At 44.9% G+C, this 23,131-nt stretch overlaps 4 protein-coding genes across 5 annotated transcripts; 2 read left to right on the plus strand and 2 right to left on the minus strand.

Moving 5' to 3' along the window:
- Positions 1-409: 409 nt before the first annotated feature.
- On the plus strand, positions 410-6,932 carry epdl1 (ependymin-like 1). The gene is made up of 12 exons (XM_080486688.1): positions 410-519; positions 610-644; positions 717-851; positions 1,723-1,909; positions 1,989-2,076; positions 2,166-2,256; positions 3,416-3,635; positions 3,774-3,808; positions 3,915-4,049; positions 4,136-4,328; positions 4,456-4,543; positions 5,403-6,932. The coding sequence occupies exons 1-12, from the start codon at positions 453-455 to the stop codon at positions 5,524-5,526; spliced, it is 1,398 nt and encodes a 465-aa protein (XP_080342814.1). The 5' UTR covers positions 410-452; the 3' UTR covers positions 5,527-6,932.
- Positions 6,933-9,598: 2,666 nt separating this feature from the next.
- cskmt (citrate synthase lysine methyltransferase) lies at positions 9,599-12,186 on the minus strand. The gene is made up of 2 exons (XM_080486420.1): positions 12,051-12,186; positions 9,599-10,860 (listed from the first exon to the last, which is right to left on the minus strand). The coding sequence occupies exons 1-2, from the start codon at positions 12,130-12,132 to the stop codon at positions 10,172-10,174; spliced, it is 771 nt and encodes a 256-aa protein (XP_080342546.1). The 5' UTR covers positions 12,133-12,186; the 3' UTR covers positions 9,599-10,171.
- Positions 12,186-17,080, plus strand: LOC308123759 (uncharacterized protein). Of its 2 annotated transcripts, none has more exons than XM_080486418.1 (12): positions 12,186-12,335; positions 12,508-12,671; positions 12,761-14,374; positions 14,463-14,602; positions 14,746-14,950; positions 15,224-15,328; positions 15,415-15,590; positions 15,669-15,810; positions 15,898-16,483; positions 16,566-16,623; positions 16,703-16,769; positions 16,923-17,080. In XM_080486418.1, exons 3-12 carry the CDS (start codon positions 12,772-12,774, stop codon positions 16,931-16,933), a joined length of 3,093 nt encoding a protein of 1,030 aa, XP_080342544.1. In that variant the 5' UTR covers positions 12,186-12,335; positions 12,508-12,671; positions 12,761-12,771; the 3' UTR covers positions 16,934-17,080. The 2 variants fall into 2 exon arrangements, with proteins under 2 accessions (XP_080342544.1, XP_080342543.1); XM_080486417.1 differs by having other exon boundaries at positions 12,192-12,335; positions 12,508-12,652.
- Positions 17,081-17,858: 778 nt separating this feature from the next.
- otub1b (OTU deubiquitinase, ubiquitin aldehyde binding 1b) lies at positions 17,859-22,922 on the minus strand. Its single transcript, XM_080486421.1, has 7 exons — positions 22,817-22,922; positions 21,905-21,966; positions 20,111-20,209; positions 19,906-20,024; positions 18,861-18,945; positions 18,480-18,674; positions 17,859-18,379 (listed from the first exon to the last, which is right to left on the minus strand). Exons 1-7 carry the CDS (start codon positions 22,857-22,859, stop codon positions 18,182-18,184), a joined length of 801 nt encoding a protein of 266 aa, XP_080342547.1. The 5' UTR covers positions 22,860-22,922; the 3' UTR covers positions 17,859-18,181.
- Between the last annotated feature and the right edge of the window lie 209 nt (positions 22,923-23,131).

A 23,131-nucleotide genomic window follows, 5' to 3' on the forward strand; every position in this document is an offset into this window, starting at 1 on the left:
CAGCTGATCGCGCACCTCGGCAGTCATATGACAGTGATGTCACCCGCTGGGAGCCCAGTCCTCCTCCTGCCTGTATCAACCTCATAGTTTATCCGCCTCCATTTTTTCAACAAACACTACATTCCTCACCCCTGACCCACTGTCCACAGTCCTGCACTGAGGGGGGGTTTCACACACATCTGGGTCAAACTCTTTACACAGAGGCGAATATATACTTTTATATGCAGGATGAAAACAAATTAAACAGGTCAGGGATTTTTTTTTTTTTATAACCTTTCATGGTAATCTCGGAGCCATAACAGATCTCTGAGGCCTTCGGCAATGTTGAGTGGTTAATGATAAAACCCGGAGGCGGGACTCCAGCGGTGCGAGTGTTTATAAGGAAGTGAGAGCCACCATGTGCACCACAGTGTTTGGGACAGCCTGCGAGCAGGAGTGTGAAATCTGCAAACATGAGAGCTTTGGTAGTGTTGGCGTGTTTGCTGGCAGCCTGCATGGCACAGAGGCCTCACCCGTGCTGTAAGTAACACAATATAGAAAGGATCTATTTGGACTTTTGGATTGTCGTTGTCTTGTCTTGATGCTCTTCTCTCCATCCTCCTTCCACAGTCAGTCCTGCTCTCATGTCCGGAGCCCTCACTGTGGTAAGTCTACGAAGAAAAAGGAAAAAAAAAGTGAAATATGAGGATGTAAAAAAACACGATATGTCTCCCCAGTCCACACAGAACGAAAAGCTGGTGATGTACGCCAGATACATGTACGACGCACTGGGAGAGCGGATACGGATCTGGGAGATGGGGAAATATCAGAATCAGTCGTTCACAGGAGACGTCCTGCTGCTCTACAGAGAGGTGACTCCAGCAAAGATATCGCAAATATTTGTTCTGGAGAGCAAATACTGATGATAATAGGTCAAAAGTAAAAGATCTACTGCTGTGTGAACAAAAAAGGTTGTTCCGGACCAAAAGAAAAGTTGCATCTGCATAATTTCCTTGCTGGAGTATCAAGGTTCATGCTGGTCTTTATTCTCGACCAGCTGAATGAGCACGATCAGATCAGCAAATAAATTACGCAAATTTTTTTGTTGTTGCATTTTTGCTGAGTTAAAGCAGCTAAAATTTGTGTTAACTTTACGTGAGTCTTTGTCTAAACTTCATCTGCACGCCTCAAAGAGGAAACTACGACGGGGCACTTTTTAGCATCGAGTTCCGACGTGGAAGCTGAGCAGAGCTTTTGTTTGTTGCTTTTGGCTTCACTGTTTTATCAGTTCACGTTATCAGGACACAATCTGAGGAACAGATTTGAGAACCGCTGTGGAGAACTACTGGCTAGCAGTTAGCGTTAGCATCAACTAGCTTTTGTTGAAATCGACGAAGACCTTTGACTTAAATTGGTAATTTAATCAGTTTTAGTGCTTAATACAAAGTCGAAGATCATCCACAAACAACAACGAGGATTAATTCTGGTTTTATTTCCAGCTTCAGGCACCGTGGTAAATAGTTCTTTACTGCTCATGCGCAGCAGTAGCGTTTTTAGAAAGTTCCAGTTGCATAGTCATTGTGTCCAAGCACCTTTGTCATGTAATCAGACTCCCACAATGCAACAGAAGTTTGGCGTTTTCACTTGGAAAGCGTTGCCGTGTAAATGAGATTACAAAGCTTTGTAATACTTGTGTGAAAGACGCTCAAATATATAATCTGTCTTATTGACCCTGCGACTCAGGCTGCCATGTACCAGATATCCGAACGGAACCACACTTGCAAGAAGTTGCCTCTGAAGATTGATTTCCAGCCGGTGGCGGTTCCAAAAGATGCCACTCTGTTGGGCCAGTTTGTGTTGGGCAGCTCGTCTGGACCCGGACAGGGACTCCTGGTCAACACCTGGGCCGGAGATGTCCCCTCCCAAGGAGGTGAGGGAAGATCCCGCTGCTAGAACTGTCCATCCGTCTCTCTTTCTGAACACGGTTACCTCCATCTGTGTCCCTGCAGGGACGTACCTCATGACCGTGACTGAGTTCGGCTGCATTCCCATTGGCACAGCGGTGCAAACCAAGGAGTACGGATGGACCATGACGAGGTGGGTTCACATTAAGCGGCTCAAAAATAACACAACCTGTCAGTCTGGCGTCCGCTCCAAGTCAGTATCTCTGCTTTTCTCGCCACCAGCTACTTTGACAACATCATTGGGATCGAAGACCCCGGTAAACTCAACCCACCAGACTTCTGCCGAAACGCAGTCATGGCCGACGTGGAGCCGGTGGACTTCTTCAGTTTGTTCAACTAAAAGAACCAAGTCTTCATCACGTGATAGCCAACATGTCTCCAATGCTACTGTTATATGGTTGTACAAGAGTCTTCAGATGAGCGTCTTTCAGTCAAAGCAATAAAAAAATATTGGAAAAAAAAACATTTGATTTTAATCATGTAATATCCCATTTTTAGTCTTTGGTCAACCTGTTTGTATTTGCTTATGTACATCTGCTTTCTAACAGTGAACCGATGTATGATCCCATGCTGCTGTTTTCAATTAAAAAAAAACAAAAAAAACAATACAAATAAATGTTTTCTTTGTGTTTATTATCACTGAACAATGGAATGAAGGATGTTCATGGGTATAAATTCAGGCAGATGTATCACCGTGACAATCAAAGTTGACTATTGATATGAAAACATCCCGTTTTTAAAAGTAATGTGACCATAATTTGATAAAAAAAAAAAAACCATACCCCACAAGTTTAAAATCAAATGTGTGATTAATGTGATTAATTAATGTAACTGAGCTATAAAGAGGTTTTTCCAATCACAAAGATTTGCTGAACACAAATAATTTCTTCTAAATGGTCAGTTTGACCAAAAATTCTTATTTGTGTCCTCGGATGAGCAGAATAGAAATATTAGGTTTGAGACCTGATTGATATTTAAGTCTGTTCAATTGAGAGCAAACAGAAGGTAAAGAAAGCAGACTGACACTCGGGCATGATGGGGCTCCAGCTGGTTGATCATTTCAGTCATTTTGAAGTTTGTAGTTTGTTTGTTTTTCATGACTGGACCTCACTTGCACATATTAGAAACCTGACAGATCCGTAAATAGTTTGAGCAGAAATGTCCAAAATTACCTACAACGCGAACCACCCAGAAAGTGCCAAATGGCCATCCCAGGGTTAAAATGACTTCATTCAAAAGATATAGTTTCTAAATATGAGCCATATTCATGGTAATAATCCCTACAGACAGTTTAACCTCATTCACAAGGAGGGAGCGAGGTGTCGTGGCAGGACGCTGTGCTGCACTGTCAAAATAAAAGCACGCGAGTTCAAAACAAAAACATCAAAATCAGATGTTTTTCTCCTTTTAGGGTGGGACAAATGTGCCTGGCTTCCTACGTTCATGCCTCACGTGATGCCCTCCATTATTAGTACAAGTGCTCTGTTCAGGTGTGCGAGCTGTGCGGGAAACCCGGAAGTGGATCGCGGATCAGGAGCGCTTCATTAAAAGGAAGTGAGCCGCGCGCGGCAGCATCAGTTCCTCTTCTCTTGTTTACCTGGAAGCTGCAGGTGTTCGACAACATGAGAGCTCTCTGCCTGCTGGTTGGCCTGCTGGTGGGCTGCTGCCTGGCTCAGAGGCCGCAGCCATGCTGTGAGTTTGACTCTCTACTTTTATTCATTATTGTCACGTGTTTTCCCTGCACAGTGAAATTCTCACTCGTTCAATATCTGTGCTGCATTTGCACCACTATTTTATTCACATGAATAAAAACGCCCTTACCTTTGGCAGCATCGCCGCCCCTGATGACTGGCAGCATGTCTGTGGTGAGTTGGACCTCACCACTCTTGTGAGTGTGTTATCCCTTTATTTTCTAAACTGTTGATGCACTAAGCAAAGGAAACTTGTCTTTTGCTTTCCCTCCTTTCACAGTCCACCCAGAGCGAGAAGCTGACGGCCTTCGCCAGCTACAGCTACGACGCACTCGGACAGCGAATTCTCCTCAGAGAGTCTGGATCCTTCAACAATAAATCCTTCCACTTTAACATGCTTCTGCTCTACAGGCAGGTAAAAAACAACGCCGCAGTCGTGTGCACGTTATAAACGGTCGCTTTATGTAAATACTGCTCTAAAATATCAATCATGTCCGGCAGGGTCTCGCCTATAAGATAAACTACAGGAACCAAACGTGCTGCAAAAAGCTTCTGGACTCAAACTTCCACCCGCTGGCCATTCCCAAGAACGCCTCGCTGCTGGGCCAGGTGGTGGTGGGGGGCTCCTCCGGGCCCGGGCAGGGAGTCCTGGTCAACACCTGGGAGGGCCAGATGCATCTGAGAAAAGGGACAGGTACGGAGATCCCCGTGTGTTGTTAGTGTCGCGCGTGACTTTGTCTCAATCTCTGAAATGCAAACGGACCGGCTCGTCCGGGCGGCGGCGCCGCTCCTCGTGACTCTCTGGTGTTTTTCCCCCACAGCCAAGTACATGAGCACCGTCACCCAGTTCGGATGCATTCCCGTCTCCACGCTCTTCCACACGGACTGGACTGGATGGATCGTGACCAGGTTGGTGCAAATGAGTTATTGATTTCCCCATGTTCACCTCGGAATCAGGTTATTAGAGGGAACTGGTCTCAGAAAAGCCAAATTGAGACCAAGTCAAGAAAACAAGTTGAAATCTAAATCTTAAAAAAAAAAAAAAAAAAAAGTGCATTGGACAGCACACGCTCACTTTTCTCTGTGTGATGAGTCAGCGGTTTACACAAGTTTACTCTGAAAGGGTTCCCAACTTTGCTTGTGTACGCGGTTGTCCGCTCGGGTCGGTAAGAGTTCACGAGGGGAGAAGCAGCAGAGTAATCCTCTGCAACAGCAGAGATTCAATCACCATCGGCTCGTTGCTCCTTGTTTCTTTTGCACTTTTCAAACAACGTCTTTCACACAAACACACACAGGTTGGCGTGTAAACACGAGCGGGCAGCTGCATTCCTGCTTTTATTGTGGCGAGCAACGACGCCAGAAACGTAAGATAAAGGGGGAATAAACAAAACATTCCTATTTTGCAACTCTTATTGATTATTGTTGCTGTTTTTTAAAGCGTTTATATTGTTGTTTTTATGGTGTTTATTCTCATTAATATAATTATTATTATTCTAATGCAAGTGCAGGTTCCTACCCAAACTCATTCACAGCGGTCATAAAAAAAGATGCCCCTCGCTGGATGACGGGATCACGATTATGCAAATTATGCAAAACACTTTCCAATGACCGCAAAAGTAAAAGTGGGTCAGCCCAGTGGGTGGTGTCCCACCTGCATGGAGTCTTCCAATCTTTAATTTCAAGCTGAAATAAAGTGTCTGGACCAGTCGTCCTCCTGAGACTTGAACCAAGACACATTTAACAGTGTTTGACCTTCTGTCCCCTTCAGCTTCTTCAACAACGTCGTTGGACTGGTGGACCCTCAGGCGCTCAACCCTCCAGACTTCTGCGCCGACGCCGAGCTGGAGGTGGAGGACGGAGAGGAGCCCGTGTCCTTCTTCAGCTTGTTTTGAAAGCGACTCCATGGGGGGAAATGTGTGATGCCCTCCGACGGTGGCTGGCTCAGTTTGTGATTGTGATGATTAATGGAACAAGTCTTTGCACCGAATTCTACTACTTTGAAGTTTCATCCTCGCGACTCTAGAACGGGTGTGGATATAAATCATTCAAGTGGTGTGTCGGGGGTTCAAATCTATTTATATTTACCTTCTTCTTCTTTCACTCACATGAGGAAAACTTCTAAATAAGACAAGGGGGCGTGTAATCAGATTGCTTTGAAATGGATCAGTACATCCTTAACCAACCAGTCAACCAACTAGCCAGTAACCATCCAGACAACTAATCAATCAACCAACCAGTAACCATCCAGACAACTAATCAACCAGCCAACCAACCAGGCAACTAATCAACCAACCAACCATCCAGACAACTAATCAACCAACCAGCAAGTAACCATCCAGACAACTAATCAACCAACCAGCAAGTAACCATCCAGACAACTAATCAACCAACCAACCAGTAACCATCCTGACAACTAATCAACTAACCATCCAGACAACTAATCAACCAACCAGCAAGTAACCATCCAGACAACTAATCAACCAACCAACCAGTAACCATCCTGACAACTAATCAACCAACCAACCAGTAACCATCCAGACAACTTAATCAACCAACCAGCAAGTAACCATCCAGACAACTAATCAACCAACCAACCAGTAACCATCCAGGCAACTAATCAACCAACCAGTAACCATCCAGGCAACTAATCAACCAACCAACCAGTAACCAGGCAACTAATCAACCAACGCACCGGTAACCAGCCAGACAACTAATCAATCAACCCACCAATCGATCAATCAATCAACAAACCCACCAATCAACCAGAAAACCAGTTGATCACTTAGAGACCAGTCAGTAAGTAAATAACCAACCAATTACCAAGCCAACCAATGAACCAGTTAAACAGCCAACACAGCAACCGATAGTTATACCAGTCAGTTCAGTTAATACCCAGCCAACTAGTCAACCTGCAGGTCAGCCAGTAAACCAACCATCCGACCAGTGAGATTTCAGTTGGCACACAGTCCGTCAACAACCCCTTCAACCAACCAAGTCACCAGTTGACCGACCTGCTGACTCACGTTTCATAGAATCAGGATCAGTTTTCTTTCAGGCCGACAGAACGTTTGTTGTGTGGTTCATGTTTTACCGCGAGTCAGCAGGAACAAAACATCGACAAAAGCATCTTTTGCATCAACATTGTGGTTCTGGAGCGTTTCTACATTACGACTCAGCATTTTGCTTGGATTGGATCAAAAGTTCATGTAAAATATTCAACTTCGACCTTTTTTAAAAAAAAAAAAAGCTAATGAAGAAGGGGAAAATGAAATGTGGTCTGTGCGTGGGGCAAAATAAATTGTGATTGATCAGGTAAGGTGTCGCCATTCTGACTTCAATATTAATGCTAATGGACTTTTTGTTTTGTCCAGAACCGTTCGTTTCCTGTTGAGTCCAGTTGACCATTTATGCAACATTAAACATTTGCATATACAAAAATGAGTGTTTATTCACTGCCTTTACACATTGTCACTATTCCTAGTGAATTCTAAACATGAGGTGAGGACTGAGTCAAACAGGAAGGAGGAAACGATCTGCACCCGACCCACAAATCTGCTCCACCGAGGAGGAAATGAGCTCGTTATCTCAAAGGACTTTGCTCATTTCTAATCCCTTTCTAAGTGCGACAAGCTCTTTTGTTTCTGCAACATGTTTCACGTCAGAAACAAGTGTGGCGGCCACTGAGTTTATTTCCGTAACGAGAGTTCAAACTATTTTCCAGTGTGCATCTGCACATTTCAACATAAATATAAAAAGATTCAATATCTGGCAGGTTTTTTTATGTTCAAATCGAAATAAATGGTTCAGGTCTACACCAGTCTGACACTTAAATACAAATAAAATGACCAAAAATAATCATAAATAGGGTTTTTATGTTAGATTTAATGTTCTTCCATCGGTCAGTGGTTGTCAACTTTTAAATTTTTTTATTAATGATTTGTCTTATTTCATGAGTGATATTTCTACACCTAGAAGTCAAACTGTGTTTCATTGTTGAACATTTTACTGTTTCAATTTGTTTGTTTGCTGCCGGTCCTCGACGTGGTGCAGTAACTTGTTCAACCACTAGATGGCAGTGCAAAGCAAGTAATGACAGGTTTGAGCCCCTTCAACTAGAAACCCATTTCCACCGAGGGCCACATCAGCATAATAGCTGCCCTCAAGGGGCCACATGGAACTTTTACAATAGAAATGTAACTAAAAGTAACCAAATATAATGTAAAATAAATGTAACTGCTTCTCAATTTTAAATAACTGACTTTATTACTTATTCATATTACAAACATTCACATTTGCATAGATAACAAATATATTTGCTCGTTGCTCTTTTAAGTCTAAGTTTGCCATACTTACCTCCGTGCTTGGTGTCAAAATGTGGACTTAAATTTTACTCTTCGATGACCAAAATGCCTCATAACACAAAAACTAAACAGTTTTTTCTCCTTGAAGCACAAACATGTATATACAGGACTGTCTCAGAAAATTAGAATATTGTGATAAAGGTCTTTATTTTCTGTAATGCAATTAAAAAAACAAAAATGTCATACATTCTGGATTCATTACACATCAACTGAAATATTGCAAGCCTTTTATTATTTTAATATTGCTGATTATGGCATACAGCTTAAGAAAACTCAAATATCCTATCTCAAAAAATTAGAATATTTCCTCAGACCAAGTAAAAAAAAAAGATTTATAACAGCAAAACAAAATCAAACATTTGAAAATGTCAATTAATGCACTCAGTACTTGGTTGGGAACCCTTTTGCACGGATTACTGCATCAATGCGGCGTGGCATGGAAGCAATCAGCCTGTGGCATTGCTGAGGTGTTATGGAGGCCCAGGATGCTTCAATAGCGGCCTTTAGCTCATTTGCATTAATGGGTCTGGTGTCTTTCAGCTTCTTCTTCACAATACCCCACAAATTCTCTCTGGGGTTCAGGTCAGGGGAGTTGGCAGGCCAATCGAGGACAGTAATGCCAAGGTCAGTACACCAGTTACTGGTGGTTTTGGCACTGTGGGCAGGTGCCAGATCATGCTGGAAAATGAAATCATCATCATCTCCATAGAGCTTTTCAACAGATGGAAGCATGTAGTGCTCTAAAATCTCTTGGTACACAGCTGCATTGACTCTGGACTTGATGAAACACAGTGGACCAGCACCAGCAGCTGACATGGCTCCCCAAACCATTGCTGACTGTGGGAACTTCACACTGGATTTCAAGCAACTTGGATTGTGCTCCTCTCCAGCCTTCCTCCAGACTCTAGCGCCTTGACTTCCAAATGAAATACAAAACTTGCTTTCGTCTGAAAACAGGACTCTGGACCACTCTGCAACTGTCCAGTGCTTCTTTTCCATAGCCCAAGTCAGACGCTTCTTCCGTTGTCTTGAGTTCAGGAGTGGCTTGACCATGGGAATACGGCTATTGTAGCCCATTTCCCGGACACATCTGTGAACGGTGGCTTTTGATACCTGGACTCCAGCTTCAGTCCACTGTCTTTGAAGCTCCCCCAAATTCTGGAAGCGGCTCTTCTTCACAATGCTGTTAAGGCTGCGGTCCTCTCTCTTGGTTGTGCAGCGTTTCCTGCCACATTTCCTCCTTCCAACAGACTTTTTGTGAATGTGCTTTGAAACTGCACTCTGTGAACAGCCTGCTCTTTTAGAAATTTCTTTTTGTGTCTTACCCTCCTGATGGAGGGTGTCAATGATGGTCCTCTGGACAGCAGTCAGGTCAGCAGTCTTCCCCATACTTGTGATTTAGTTTACTGAACCAAGCTGAGTGTTTTTAAAGGCTCAGGGAAACCCTTGCAGGTGTTTCGAGTTAATTAGACGATTCAAGTGATTAGTTAAATAGCCTGCTAGTATACTTTTTCATGATATTCTAATATTTTGAGATAGGATATTTGAGTTTTCTTAAGCTGTATGCCATAATCAGCAATATTAAAAGGACAAAAGGCTTGCAATATTTCAGTTGATGTGTAATGAATCCAGAATGTATGACATTTTCATGTTTTTAGTTGCATTACAGAAAATAAAGGACTTTAACACAATATTCTAATTTTCTGAGACAGTCCTGTATATTCTCCTTCCCATCGTTCATCAAACATCCTTTCACCTGCATCAGTTTTTCTCTTCCTGGACATTTTGGGATCGTTTGTATTTCTCAATTCTACTTGTTGAAAATTGCATTGACGTCTATACGCCGCAATCTTCACGGGTAATATAATATTTATTTATTTATTCAATTGATCGGGACAAACACACACTAATGAACAATCGTATACAAACTGTAAATGAGCCAGGTTGTAGCAAAACTGCTCATTTACATCTTTGGGATTATAAGAATAATACAATCGTGCAGCCCAGGGCTTGCACAATCACACCTTTAAGACCTCGCGGGCCACATAAAATTATGTGGCGGGCCACATTTGGCCCGCGGGCCTCGAGTTTGACACATGTGACTGATAGTGAGGATTTCATTCATAACTTGATTTAAAAAAAAAATAAAAAAGGGCGTTTGGATTCAGTGTTTGATTTATTCATTGTGGTCGTCAGTGGGTGGAGGAGTCACTTGGTAGCAGTAGTAAGAGACTCCTCGTAGCTCCCCGACCTCCTGCACCCCCACCCGAGCCCCCGCGGCCCCCTGGTCCCGAGCCGCCGCCTCCAGCCAGGGCAGCCTGGCGTCGGGGTCCTCGTCCGAGAACTGCAGCAGGGACCCGGAGCTCCGCAGGGCCTTGACGCACTGCCCCAGCACCAGGTCGGCCTTCCCCCGGCCCTCCGGCGACCGCAGCAGGGCGTCCGTGGTCCCCTTGTCCACGATGAGGTCCAGGCTGGCCGGGCCGCAGCGTCCGTCCAGCTGAGTGCAGTCCAGCTCCACAAACTCCAGCTGAGAGGAGGAGTTCAGCGGCCGCACCGGTTTCGCTCCCACGTGTTCCCGCATCAGCCGGACCGCCACGGGGGAAATGTCCGCGCAGGTGACTCGGACGGGGAGCGGGCAGTGGGCGTAGATAGACGGGCCTAAAGCCGAGGTCCCACAGCCCAGGTCCAGCACCCGCAGCAGGGCGTCGGGACGCGACCCCGTCCGCAGGAGGGGCAGGATCAAGTCCCGGACCGAAGCGAAACCGAAGAACCACTCAAAGTTCTTGAAGGCGGACGCGTCGCTGTTGGTCTCCGTGTAAAAGCGGTCCCACGTGGCCTTCTTGTCCATGTTTTGAATCAGCTCGGCTGGACGGAGACAGAAGCACCAGGGACATGTCAGAGCTGTTCGACTAAATCTGGGATTAAAACACCACCTCAAAAACACAGGAAATAACAGAACAGCAGCAGATCGACTCAACAAATGAAAGAAACAGTCAAAATTCACTAGAATTTTTTTAATAAAAGGACAAAGGATGGAAAAAATAAGACAATTCAAAGTGACAAATAAAGCAGGAGAGGAAGGACTTACAAATAAATTAATAATTAGTAATTATTATTTAATTGCAGGATTTTTTGTGGAATTATTTGTTTTGTATTAAAAATTCAATGCAGAGTGAACGGAAAAATGACTGATCACAGTTCAATCAGTGTTTTGCAAATGTATATTGTGTAACAGCGTAAATATGTGATCTGTAGTACAGATGCCACATCGTTGTAGAGCCTTTCTCTCATGTTGCATTTGTAGATAATAACAGTGATCCTAGTTCCAAATTAATTTTGATTATTTTGAGAATGAGTGCTTTTAGGAGGAGAATAAACACATCCAGCAGAGATGTTTACAGGCCAACTCTAGAATGTCACATTTTTAATTGGATCGTAGCCCTTTTGAGCATCATTAGTAATTTAATCTGTACCAAACCCTGAACGAAATGTTGGACACAAAGTGACTGCTTATTATGCAACAGATTTGTTTTTTGGTTACGCATCATAATTTCCCACAAAATGTTAATTTTGTGTCTGTGGTAGAATCATGGCTTCCTCTAGATTATAGATTGTTTGAGGCCCCGTTTAAATGCCAGCGTCTTAAGTGAAAACTTATCGTTTTAACATCTTCATTCCAGAAAAGTCTTACGTTTACAAAGCAATGGCAGAATAACTAAAAACGCTGTAATCTTTAATCCAGGCCACTAGAGGGTACTGCTGGTTCTGTATAATGAAACCACACAGTGATTCAGAAACCAGCCACACACAGAAAAATACTTTTTTGTTCGGACACATTTTAAAAATTAAAACACTATTATTCATTACTGTGTAAGAAAGTGATAAAAACACTAAAAATAAAAACATAGGAAGGAAAAAAAAAAAAAAAGTATTTTAAGCCACGCCCACACAACGTTCATCCGCCAGCTCAGTAGCATGTTAAGTTAGCTAGTTAGCTCAGCTCCCGTGCCTCTCATAACACTGTTTTACAAAACATTTTCAGCGACTCCACGTACTTGTGAGAGAAGAGTGCGGCCGCGCCCACGCAGCTAAAATCCTCCTGCAGGACGAACTCAGCGACTTTGTGAGCGCAGACATCTTGGATGGTGAGGATGTGTAAAAACGAAGACGTCTCACTCTGACCGCGTTTCGTTCCTGGCTGCAGGAGACGGAAGAGAAGCTCCTCGCTGCAGCGTGCAGATCGAGGCAGAGCTAAACGTTCCTCAACGTGGAGGATTTGTCTTGTGCTGCGCTAAACGTGAACATTTTCCTGTAAGTGGACAAAACAAGACACCATGGAAGTAAGTGAGACTGTTGTACTACACGAGTTACTTTATGTTGTGCAATAACGCTGAAGTTAGCTTCCAAATAGTAGCCTCCCATTCACAGTTGATGGACATAAGTTGACACCTGATTATCTAATGACTTTCTAATCATCAGGACTGTTGTGGCTATGCTTTCTCTCATTAATAGAGACATGTGAGTGTTTTACTGAAGGGAGAGAATCGCAAACTTGCATTTCACAGCGGTTTTTACCACTGCCCCTTTTGCACATACAAGGGTGCCTTATATCTGGTGGAGAACCATGTCAAAGGTCATTCGTCTGTCAGCCACAGAGGTACGAGTTCTTTCTTAAAGTGAGTTGTTTTAGAAATTGCGAACATTTAGATTGTCTAAACTAAGTGTGTAACTTGTTATTGTGCTGTTATTCCGCCTTTTGTTTCAGAGTTCACATTAATGAAGTGTGGCCTGGCATGCAGAAGAGCGTCACACTTTCACTGCTGTTATTGCCGCATTACGATCATAAACAGAGCTCAGATTATAAAACACATACAGTTACATGTTGATGGAGAAGCTCGTGGGAAGCTGCTGGGTGTCTGTGATGCCCCTCGAACACAACCAAAGGCCTCTCAAATACAACCTAATGCCCCTCAAACTCAACCTGATGCCCCTCAGACTCAACCTGATGCCCCTCAAACTCATCCAGATGCCCCTGAAATTCATCTAGAGGCCCCTCAGACTCATCCAGATGCCCCTCAAACTCATCCAGATGCCCCTCAAATTCATCTAGATGCCCCTCAGACTCATCCAGATGCCCCTCAGACTCATCCAGATGCCCCTCAAACTCATCTAGATGCCCCTCAGACTCATCCAGATGCCCCTCAGACTCAACCTAATGCTCCTCAAATACGACCTATTGCCCCTCAAACTCAACCTGATGCCCCGCAAACTAAACCTGATCCCTCTCAAACTCAGCCCGAAGCCCTGCTGCTACTACTGGATGCCATTCAAAACACCATGGAGGCCGCAGAGGAGCTCACACTACAGCCGCCACAGTTACCGACCATAAAAGTAACAAAAACAGTCACCTGTCCGCACTGCAACCTGCAATTGAACAGAAAAAACTTTAAAATGCACCTGCGGAGAAAGCATACCAACTGCTACGAGACGGTCTCCAGGGACAAATATCTGGCATGCGAGTGCATAGACATGAGTAATGGTGTGTTTGCAGTGGTGAAAACCTTCAGCGTTCCAGCAACGCCGGTACACGTTATTAAAAAGACGTGTGGAGCCACACAGAAACTGGTGTGCGAGGTTGACCAGTGTCAACTCAATGCCGACGTTCTCGCCGCGTCTGGGATGCCGAATTTTGAATGTCAGCATATGAAATCGATATTGTTCTGCCCGCCGGCCGTCAGCAGCCCGGTGACTCTGTCAGCGCGGGACCTGGAGACGATGGTTGACAACAAGTGGTTCGGCGAGGCGCGCAAGGCCAGTCTGCTGACGCTGCAAGACGAGGCGGACGCTCAGGCGGCGCCGCTCTCCGTCCAGCTGACGGTCGGCGGACCGGCGACGACGTTCTACGTCTCCGTGTTCGAGCCAAGCGAGTCGCGCTGCAGCAAACTCGGGAGAGTCGTGACTGAATACGACAGCAAACACAACCGCTGGCATTGTCCTTGTTCAGAGCAAAGCAAGTCCTGCATCCATAAAGCCGCCGCCAAGTGGCACCTCTTCACCACGGAAAGTCACCTGTTTCAGAGAGTCGACGTCGCAGACCCACCAGAAGAAGTCGAACAGGACGAAACGCAAGACGGCGCCTACCCGCCGAGTGACCGCGGCGTGGAAAAGATGCTCAAGTACATCTTGACAAACAAGAAGCTCCCTGCAGAACTCCCGCAGTCGCTGATACAGCAGTCGAGGGACGCACAGCTGATGAACGAGTTTCCGATGCACCTGATTCCGAGAGAGAGCCGATGCCGGGAGTGCGATGGCGAGCTCGGCGAGCCCACGCTGATCACGGCTAACGGGAGGATTCTGGCGAGCACCGGCGTTTGTGACGGTCAGTGACGTCGCCGGTTCTTGTACTTAGTGACCTCTTTATGCTCACACAGCAAATGTGCTTCTTTTTTTTTTTCTTTTTTTTTTAGGAATATCAACATATCGGAAGACGTGTGGGCAGTGTCACATGACGTACCGGTACCAGGAGTGGCGAGACGGCGTCCACAACTTTGACGACCACGTCGTCCTGTCGCTGCACCTGTGCCTCATGATGAGGAATGCTTTACAGGTGAGGTCATGTGAGGGCGACTGTCGCGTTGAAAAATAGTTTTCTCTTTATTACCACGCCATCTTCTGACTTCCTGTTTCAAGATTTAGAGAAAACTAGTGAGATCTAATCTCTTAACCTGGTTGTACTCCTTATGGTTCCAGACGCATACCGCCATAAGCAGGCTGATTGAGACGATCGAGGCGACAGAGGGCGTCTCCTTCCCAAACCAGGAGACGGTTCTTCGGGCGTATCTGCATTTTGAGGCGCTCAGCGACCACGACTACCTGTTTGCCTGCGTGTCGTGCGGGAGCGATCCGAGCGTCGTCGTCGCGGGCCTTCACAGAACGGGCGCACTCGGCGAGCCAGGTGATCGTTAAAGACGCCGTGCTTGTAGAATGACAGAGAGCCAATATCACAGTTTCCCAACGAATGAAATTCGTCTGGAGCCGCAAAAAAAGCAAATGATCTCAAATAAAGAAAAGTAAACATCTCGGGTGAATTGTTATACATACAAATAAAATAAGGTTGGATTAATGAAGCTAAACTTATTATTTTACACGTTGGCTCTTTTTGTAGTTGCGTGAAGTAAAGTGTTGGAAGTTATTTGTAGATGTACAACCACTACTTCTGCTTTAACAGCCGGTGAAATCCAGAGTCCTCCTGAGGACTACGACGGACACGTTGACGTCATCACATTCTGGGACGCCGTCACGACAGAGATGCTGAGTCGGGGTTTAATTCCATGTCGGTTTTCACGACCCACAATCTAATGCGCGGTATATCAGCGTGTTTAAATGGAGCACTTCACAGTGACGGAATTGCCTCCACAGTTGGTCGGAGGAACCCGTTTGTCGTGCCCCCGAGCTTCCACCGCTGGGCGCCGTGGATCGGGCCGCAGACCAGACGGTCAGACGTTGTCCTCAACACCGAGTTTAAAAAAACAGACGACGGTGACGAGCAGCGGATGAGTGCGGAGAGACTCGCGGACGAACTCCTGAACTGGAAGGTGATTCTAAAGTGAAAATGCATTGAAAAATTACGTAGGTTTTTAAAAAAAATAAATAAAAATGCATCCTCGCAACAGGTGGAGGAAGTGGAGGACCTGTGCACACGGTGTGGTTTGGACGCCGGCGGCTCCAGGATGGATCTTGTCCTCAGGCTGCAGGACAAGATGTCAGATCGCGTCACGTTCAACAAAGTATCTGAGAAGGTGTGGGCGGCCTCTGGTAGGTGAAGTGACACACACACGGTCCCATCCTGGAGCTCTGCCCCTTTTGCTTTAGAGGATAACCGATGCAGCCTCGCCTCCGCAGGCGGCTGGGCGCTGGTCACGTGTCCGTGTGGAGTCGCGTGTTCCGTCAAGTTCAACCTCCGCGCAGGGAGCCCTCGTGATTACGCCGATCTCCTGCTGTCCTGGAAACACTTCCCCAACGTCACGGTTTATGATCGTGCGAGGCGGCTGGCGGAGCACACCAACCGCAGGCAGCCGGACACTTTCCGACCTTTCGAGGGAAGGTTGGCGAACCCAACGCCGCACAACGTCCAACAGGCCTCAGAGGGCAAACTTCACGTTGGCGTTCCCTGGCTGAAGCGCCCCAAGAGGCCCGCGGATGTCGGCGGCCACCCGATCACTGGATCGTCTGAGCGTTTTGCCTTGAGTGATTCATCTCACCGGGGCAGCGGCGAGGATGACGGGGATGTCCTGAGGAAGGTGGAGCTGGTGCCCGACCTCGCTGGACGCGTCGACAGCCAACGCGTGGAGCAACTGTTGGTGGGGATGAGGGAAAACGACTACTTCCTGAACGCGGCGACGCCTTCGACTCGCTTGTTTCTGCAGAGAAATCTTCTGCACCACTCCAATAATGCAAGGAACAAAACTGCTGAGGATCAATATAAGAAGTTGGTTCTACTTATTTCACTGTAACCATTCCTCCCAGTGCATTTCTCTTGTGAATGTATATGATGTCGTTTACTCACCAAGGTGTGGAGAATGGAGGTCGCAAGAATGCAAGAGGCGACGGGAACGAATCCGATTGCAGGTAGGCGGGGTCCAGAAATACGTCAGAAACTCCTCGTTAAAGACTGTAGTCCTAAAGCAAGGCACTAAATATATTTCAGGAAGTAGAAGAGGTTCCACCAAAGAAGTCCCAGGGTGACACACCCCCATCCAGCTCTGCAGGATCAGGTACCGAACAGACTATTCAACACACGTACCTTTGTAGTTCTGTAAGTAGGGTGATACTTACAATGCTAAAGGGTGACGTACTGTACGGGAGTCACAAGTTGAGTGGTGTTGTGAGACAGAAAACAATTAACAACCACGAAACTTGTGCAACAGGAAGAAGATGAAACCCTGGGCCCTGAAGGAACGGCTCGTTCTCCTTCAAGTTCCAGTCGGATTTCGTTGTTTTCTGTGAGGAAGGAGACAAGAAAAACTTTTTTCCTCTTTCGAGGCACTGTTCACTTGTTTTGTTAAATAAAGTCAGTGTGGAAATCACTTGTGTCTATCCCTTTTAATTTTATAATAATCAAATAAGAGTTAAATGTTACACTTGACATGATGTTCCTACCTTAATAGTATAGTGTGAAAAAAAAAACACTGCACGGTTTTATATCAACAGAAAGCAATGAAAAGATACATTTTGGAAAATAAGCAAATAACATGTTTTACGATATAATAAATGAAAAATGTGCTGCAATCCCAAATTGACCTGTTAAAAAAGGCTGCAAACTGACGTAAAACGTGAAAATAAGATCTATATTCAAATAAATAAGTCAAATGTTTTTTCAGTCATTCACAAATTGTAGCGTTACACCTTTCAGTTGATTCTCCGTTTCTCTTAGGCCCATAAATTCCCGATAACCCGCCCACATTGAGCTCGTGCCCCTGACCCGAGAACGCATGCCCTTGTGATCGACGATCTTTGCAGCGCGGTGTCCCTTCTGCGCATGTGCGAGACCAGATGTAAACAAATCAATGTGCCTGTAAAAAGCAGCTGCGGCAGTCATGTAGTAGCACGTGCAGGAGTAAAGCAGGAAATCTAACTAATCTCATTTGGACTTTAAGATTAAAAAAAAAAAGAATCCAGAACCATAGTAACAGAATCAGAGCTTTGCTTCTTCCTTTACAGGCACAATTAGTTTATATCCATTAGGAAAATGTGCACATAATACATGACAACTGTAAAGAAACATTTATATAAACAATTCAACAGATAATTCAAAAATAAAATAAAGATTTAATTGTGAGAAAATAATTCCATGAGGCTTCGTGTACGATGTAAATTGCTTTAATAAAACTCAATGAAACGCAATGTAACAAAGGAATAGAATCAAACATAAAGCAAGTAGATAACATTTACAACCACAAAAGAAAAAAAACCTGTACAACTCTAAATGGAGTAAATGGAGTTCTAGTTTTCCAAACGTTTTTTTTTTTTCTCTTTTCTTTCATTTAACCATTTTTGTGATGGCTGAGGGAGGGACTGTCGGGAAAAGGATTCATGTTGTGATTTTTATCTCTTTTTTTTTTTTTTTCTTCAAATACCATGAGGATGATGATGAAGATGAGGTGTTGGTGGCGGCGGGCCGGGAGTGTTATTTATACAAGATGTCGTAGTGGCCGGGTCTGTAGAGGAGGAAGATGCGAGGGTCGCCTCCCTCGGGGAAGATGTGGTGATTGACTGTCCCCCCCTCTCCTCTGTCCATGTACTCCACCAGGATGGAGACGTTCAGGGCCTGAGCTAAGGCGATGATGTGGATGTGGTCGCTCTCTTTCGACATGGGCTCCACCTCCTTGGAACAGGGAAGGGGAAAAAAAAATTTAAAAAAACAATATTGTGAGTTTGTCTCCTAAATCGGTGGTGGAGAAGAAAAAGTGGCGTGGAGGCGTCACCTGCTGACAGAACTCCTTGACGGACCGCCCCCCCTCGATGAAGTGCTGGAAGAAGCCGTGCTCTCTCTGCAGGTACCCCGAGGTGAGCAGCCGCAGGTACACCACCACGTAGTCCGACACGTTCTGGTCGTTGAAGGAGCTCAGCAGCTCCTGCAGGCTGGGCTGCTTCTCGCAGAGCTCGATCAGGTCCATGAACTGTCAGCAGAGAGTCACATCTCACCGACCGACACAAGACACCGCCGGCATCCGGGGCTACAACCCCCCCCCCCCCCCCCCATCCGGGGCATTCAGCCAGCTTTCTCACTAGAGTATATATATTCAACTCAAGTGTCCCAAACTCCAAACCACAACAGATCATGTGAGAATGAAGAGAAAACTCACAGTATTGTGGAAATCTTCGATGGTGAACTCGGTGAAACCTTCATTTACCAGGTCCAGTTTACTTTTTGTTGCGACTGCTTTGAACCTGAGGACACAAAACACGTCATGACACCAGTGGCTCACTACTTCCACTAGTAAGTCAGGAATATGGCGTCCCCGTCCTATAGTGGGGTGTAATATTCAGCTGGTGGACAAACTCAGATCACAGAAGTGACGGGAGCAGCTGCAGAAGATGAATGTTGTCAAGTCATTAAAACCAGGAGACGTGTGAGGAAAAGACTGAAGACGATGTGGACTGGAGATGAAACCATGTAACATGAACAGATACTTTGGAGAACTTGAATTCAGTGAGTGCGGCCATGTGTTTAAACTGGGGATGCACCAGTACTGATACCAGTACCACACAAAGTACTCACAAAAGCTCCCAGACACAACCTGATGAGTTTTACGTGACGTCAGCAGCCGAGATTCGTGTCACTACAACTCCACTTTGGATATCAGCTCAAATTATTAATACTAATAAATGTGGATCGTTACCATCATGCATCATTGTCAAGATGTGCTTCACTGTCCGGTGTTTCGGTTTCACTGGTGCCCCTGTTAACTGGTGACTTATGCCACAAGCCGTTAGCAGCAACTAATGCAAGACAAAAACGGTACGATACTTTAACCTTTAATGGAAATGCGGTTAAATGGCTTTCTCCAGGACAGATATAGATTTTAGTTGGGTTTTTAACATCTGCTGTGAAGAGGGACGCGTGAGGAAGCCAATCACCAGTTAACAGGGAAACCGGTTAATCCAAAACACCAGTGTTAACGGTGGCTATTTATTGTGTATATTTAATCAAAGTGCATCCCTCATGTAAACTGTTAACAGAAGCTGTTTGACTCCATGTTATTAGTCTTATTTATATAATTATCTCATATCTTCATAGAACTTGGTCAAAAAAAACTTTTTTACTTTCATGTAAGTGACGAAAAGCTTGGACTTTCCTGCAGTGTGACCATAACAACCCCAAGAGCAACAAGATCCCCAGTGACTCACTTCTGAAGCTCTTTACTGTCGTCCAGCAGCGACTCCAGATGTGCAAAGCCGAAAGCTCTGTAGAAGCAGTTGCCGTCCGGTCGCGTCTTGCGAATGTACGAGTATTTTTTGTGTAGGTCCTGCATGGACCCGAGAACACAGTGTGAACACAGGGGAGGCCACGAGGCTGCAGTAACCCGAGAGCCGCTGCTGACGCTGGACTGACCTTGATCTTGAGCTGATAAACCGTGTCTTCCTCCGAGTACTCTCTCTGCAGCACCGACAGTTCCTGTCTGTCCGACACTAGAGGGTTACTGTTGGCTATCTGCACACACACACACACACACAATGATCATAAAAAGAGGCTGAACATCCCATAATGTTGCAATAAAGATATGATTTGTAATCAACAATTTGCTCTCAGTCTTTGTTTAGTCAGCGGCACCATTTTTGTGAATGACTTGCTATTATTTACACTTTTCTTTCATATTTAAAATGTCCTTTTGCATGTAACTTTGATTTGAGTCTATTTTAACAAACGGAGATATTCACACAGTGCGTTTTCAGTTGAATAAAGAGTAAAGTAACTGTAGAGCCGTAAAATCATCCGAAGCTTAGCTGGAAAACGCTCATACTGCAGCTTTGACCAGAGGTTTAATTAGTCAACTTCATTCCAGAAGAAACGCCACCTGACGTTATGTTCGCTGCTGCTGCTTCTCTGATGTTTGAATTGTAACTTAAACAAGGTTCAAACTGCTGTCGACTTTCTTACTGAGTCGCCGGGAAGTGTTTTACACTTTAAAGTGGCATTTTCATATATTAAACGGGTCCCCCCCAGAAAATATCAAATGATTATTAAGCCAGATTGTGTCTTAGCGATATTTGGCTGCTCTGAAAGGACAAAATCCCCTCCATTCCACCAAACACAAGCCGTAAACACAGCCATGATAGTTGCAAAAACAAAAATTAATAGTGTTGAACTGGAGATCGCCATCTCCTCCATGCTTCAAAAGGCTTAATGAGATGCTTTCTGCTGCTAAGATGGAACAGATCCATTCTAACAGATCAAACACCCACAGCTTCTTAAAGGAGTGGAAACCCTTTCTGATGATAGTAGACAAAACATAACCAGAGAATCACGGTATCTGCTGCTACATCTTACCCATGCTTTGTCCATGCTCCATATTGACTGATCGCTGTGTGACGGAAGGATCACACACAAATGTGTTTTGTTTCCTCCCTTTTTAATTAATTTATTTTCCTTGGCTGTTTTGTTTTTCTTCTGATCTCTTGTTCTTGTATCGTGTTTCTCATCCAGGACTCTATGGACGAGGGACTGTTTTCGTTAAACTTGTGCTGACATCCGTCAGCTCTGATCTGAACGGCGCACTCATTTTTATCCTCATGGACTATTTTTCTTTTCTAAATTCTCATAAATTACATGGGTCCTCTCATCCTTATGTTTGTCTGTTTGGTTATACTGGAAAAAAATAAAAAATGTAATAATTATATATATATAGTTGGGTTGTTTTTTTTAAATGGTCATTTTCAACCTGAAACTGACTCATGAAGCAAATCCTTGAAGCAAAGATGCATCAGCGTTGGACAAATGTGAATACGGGAGTCTCAGATGGACAAAAAAGAGCAAATCTCTTCCTTGGATAAAGCTGAATTCCGGCATGGGAAGTAAATTCTAAGAAATGTTTAATCACATTTCTATATTATCTGTTACGAATGCAGAGTGAATCTGGTCTAAATGTGGCTAACATGACTTTCCTTCGTTTATAATCTGTGAAATCTGATGTTTTGATTCATGCAAATTGGTTGCTGAAGATGGGGATCGGTTTTGTTGACAAGACTTGACCCCTGAAGATAGTGGGTTGGCGTTCTGACTTACCACACAGACTAATGTTATTTGTTAGTTTAAGTCAAGTTTTACATATATGAACGACACACTGCATCTGCAAGATCCTTATAAACAATGTACGCTTGACGCGTCAGATTTCAGGGGTTCTCTCACCTCTTGCTGAATCCGGTCCTGTTGAGCGATTATGGCCTCATCATAGGCAAGGCAGTTCACTCCTGTGAGAGGGCAGGGACACATTTTATAGGGATTAAAAAATGTAATACCGCTATATTATTTAGATAGCTATGAATCAACAAACGACTTCCATAATAAATTCAGGTAACGTATCAGGTTAAAACGAGGCATCCAGATAGAAATAAATGGTGGAATATAAGTTGCATGCCATGGCAGGGAAAGCAACTAAATTTAGAAGGTGGCTGGTGAAGCATGGTGTCCACATGTGGCAACATGCAGCAGATAAAGCTAAAACCAGACGTAAACGGTTTTAAATAGTTACGATCCAACTTTTAAAGGTGACGATAAAGCAAGCGAAACCACTGCTTTTGGTGCAAGTGCTCCAAAAGCTGAAACATTGCACTAATAACGCGATAAAGGAGACACGTTGTAAACACGAGCTGTCAGAGCGCGCTAACGCAGCACGGAGTCAGGGGACACTAGTTAACATGAAAACAAGTTCATCCATAACACGCGCTAGCGTCCGGCTGGTTCGACCTGTGCGGCAGGAAAACAAACAAATCCCAGCCACGACGAATTACGTCCTCCCGAATGTAGAGACAGTGGAAGTGTGGTGCGTGATAAGACGAGTATATATTAAACAAAGACCAAGTGTGTGGAGCTGTGCGGCTGTCACGAAACTAAGGGCTTTTCCCTCTTTGTGTAGCATTTGCAGCTAGCAAACGTTAGCTGCGGAGCTGTGGCCTCGGTATGCCCCCCTCCGCGGCGGTGCCACGCGGCTGCACAGGCATGGCAGCGGCCGGAACGCTCCGAGGGGGGACGGGCTTCACTCTTCGGGGAAACGGCGCCGGTGCCGGTGGTGTATTTTGGCGGTGGAGCGGCTTGTCTCACCCTCCATCTCTCCCTGTGATGATTCCTGCTGCTCCTCCGCCATCTTAGCTGTTCAGGTCTGTCTGTTTCCTCCTCCTGCGTGACGTCACTCGCTACGCATTTCCGTGCGGAGGCGCGCGCGCAAGCAAGGTGTAGCTAACCAGTTAGTTAGTTAGTTAGTTAGTTAGTTAGTTAGTTAGTTAGTTAGTTAGTTAGTTAGTTAATTAACCTGCCAGTTATTTAATTAGCTACTTAGCGAACTTAGTTACTTTGAGATTATTTGACGATTTTGAATCTGGTTAAGTTTAGGTACTGCTCACCAAAATCTGACCATTC

The sequence above is a fragment of the Lipophrys pholis genome (genome assembly GCF_963383615.2).
Source record: "Lipophrys pholis genome assembly, chromosome: 18".
Taxonomy (NCBI): domain Eukaryota; kingdom Metazoa; phylum Chordata; class Actinopteri; order Blenniiformes; family Blenniidae; genus Lipophrys; species Lipophrys pholis.

Excerpts from the sequence above, each read along its gene's own strand:
- epdl1 (XM_080486688.1), top strand. The coding sequence starts at position 453 with ATGAGAGCTTTGGTAGTGTTGGCGTGTTTGCTGGCAGCCTGCATGGCA. Across the intron at positions 3,809-3,914 it reads TGACTGGCAGCATGTCTGTG|TCCACCCAGAGCGAGAAGCT; the intron begins GTGAGTTGGACC and ends CTCCTTTCACAG. Across the intron at positions 4,050-4,135 it reads TGCTTCTGCTCTACAGGCAG|GGTCTCGCCTATAAGATAAA; the intron begins GTAAAAAACAAC and ends CATGTCCGGCAG.
- cskmt (XM_080486420.1), bottom strand. The coding sequence starts at position 12,132 with ATGTCTGCGCTCACAAAGTCGCTGAGTTCGTCCTGCAGGAGGATTTTA. Across the intron at positions 10,861-12,050 it reads GCCGCACTCTTCTCTCACAA|CCGAGCTGATTCAAAACATG; the intron begins GTACGTGGAGTC and ends GTCTCCGTCCAG.
- LOC308123759 (XM_080486417.1), top strand. Across the intron at positions 14,603-14,745 it reads TGATGAGGAATGCTTTACAG|ACGCATACCGCCATAAGCAG; the intron begins GTGAGGTCATGT and ends TTATGGTTCCAG. Across the intron at positions 14,951-15,223 it reads GGGCGCACTCGGCGAGCCAG|CCGGTGAAATCCAGAGTCCT; the intron begins GTGATCGTTAAA and ends CTGCTTTAACAG.
- otub1b (XM_080486421.1), bottom strand. The coding sequence starts at position 22,859 with ATGGCGGAGGAGCAGCAGGAATCATCACAGGGAGAGATGGAGG. Across the intron at positions 21,967-22,816 it reads ATCACAGGGAGAGATGGAGG|GAGTGAACTGCCTTGCCTAT; the intron begins GTGAGACAAGCC and ends GCCCTCTCACAG. Across the intron at positions 18,675-18,860 it reads TCGAAGATTTCCACAATACT|TTCATGGACCTGATCGAGCT; the intron begins GTGAGTTTTCTC and ends CTCTGCTGACAG.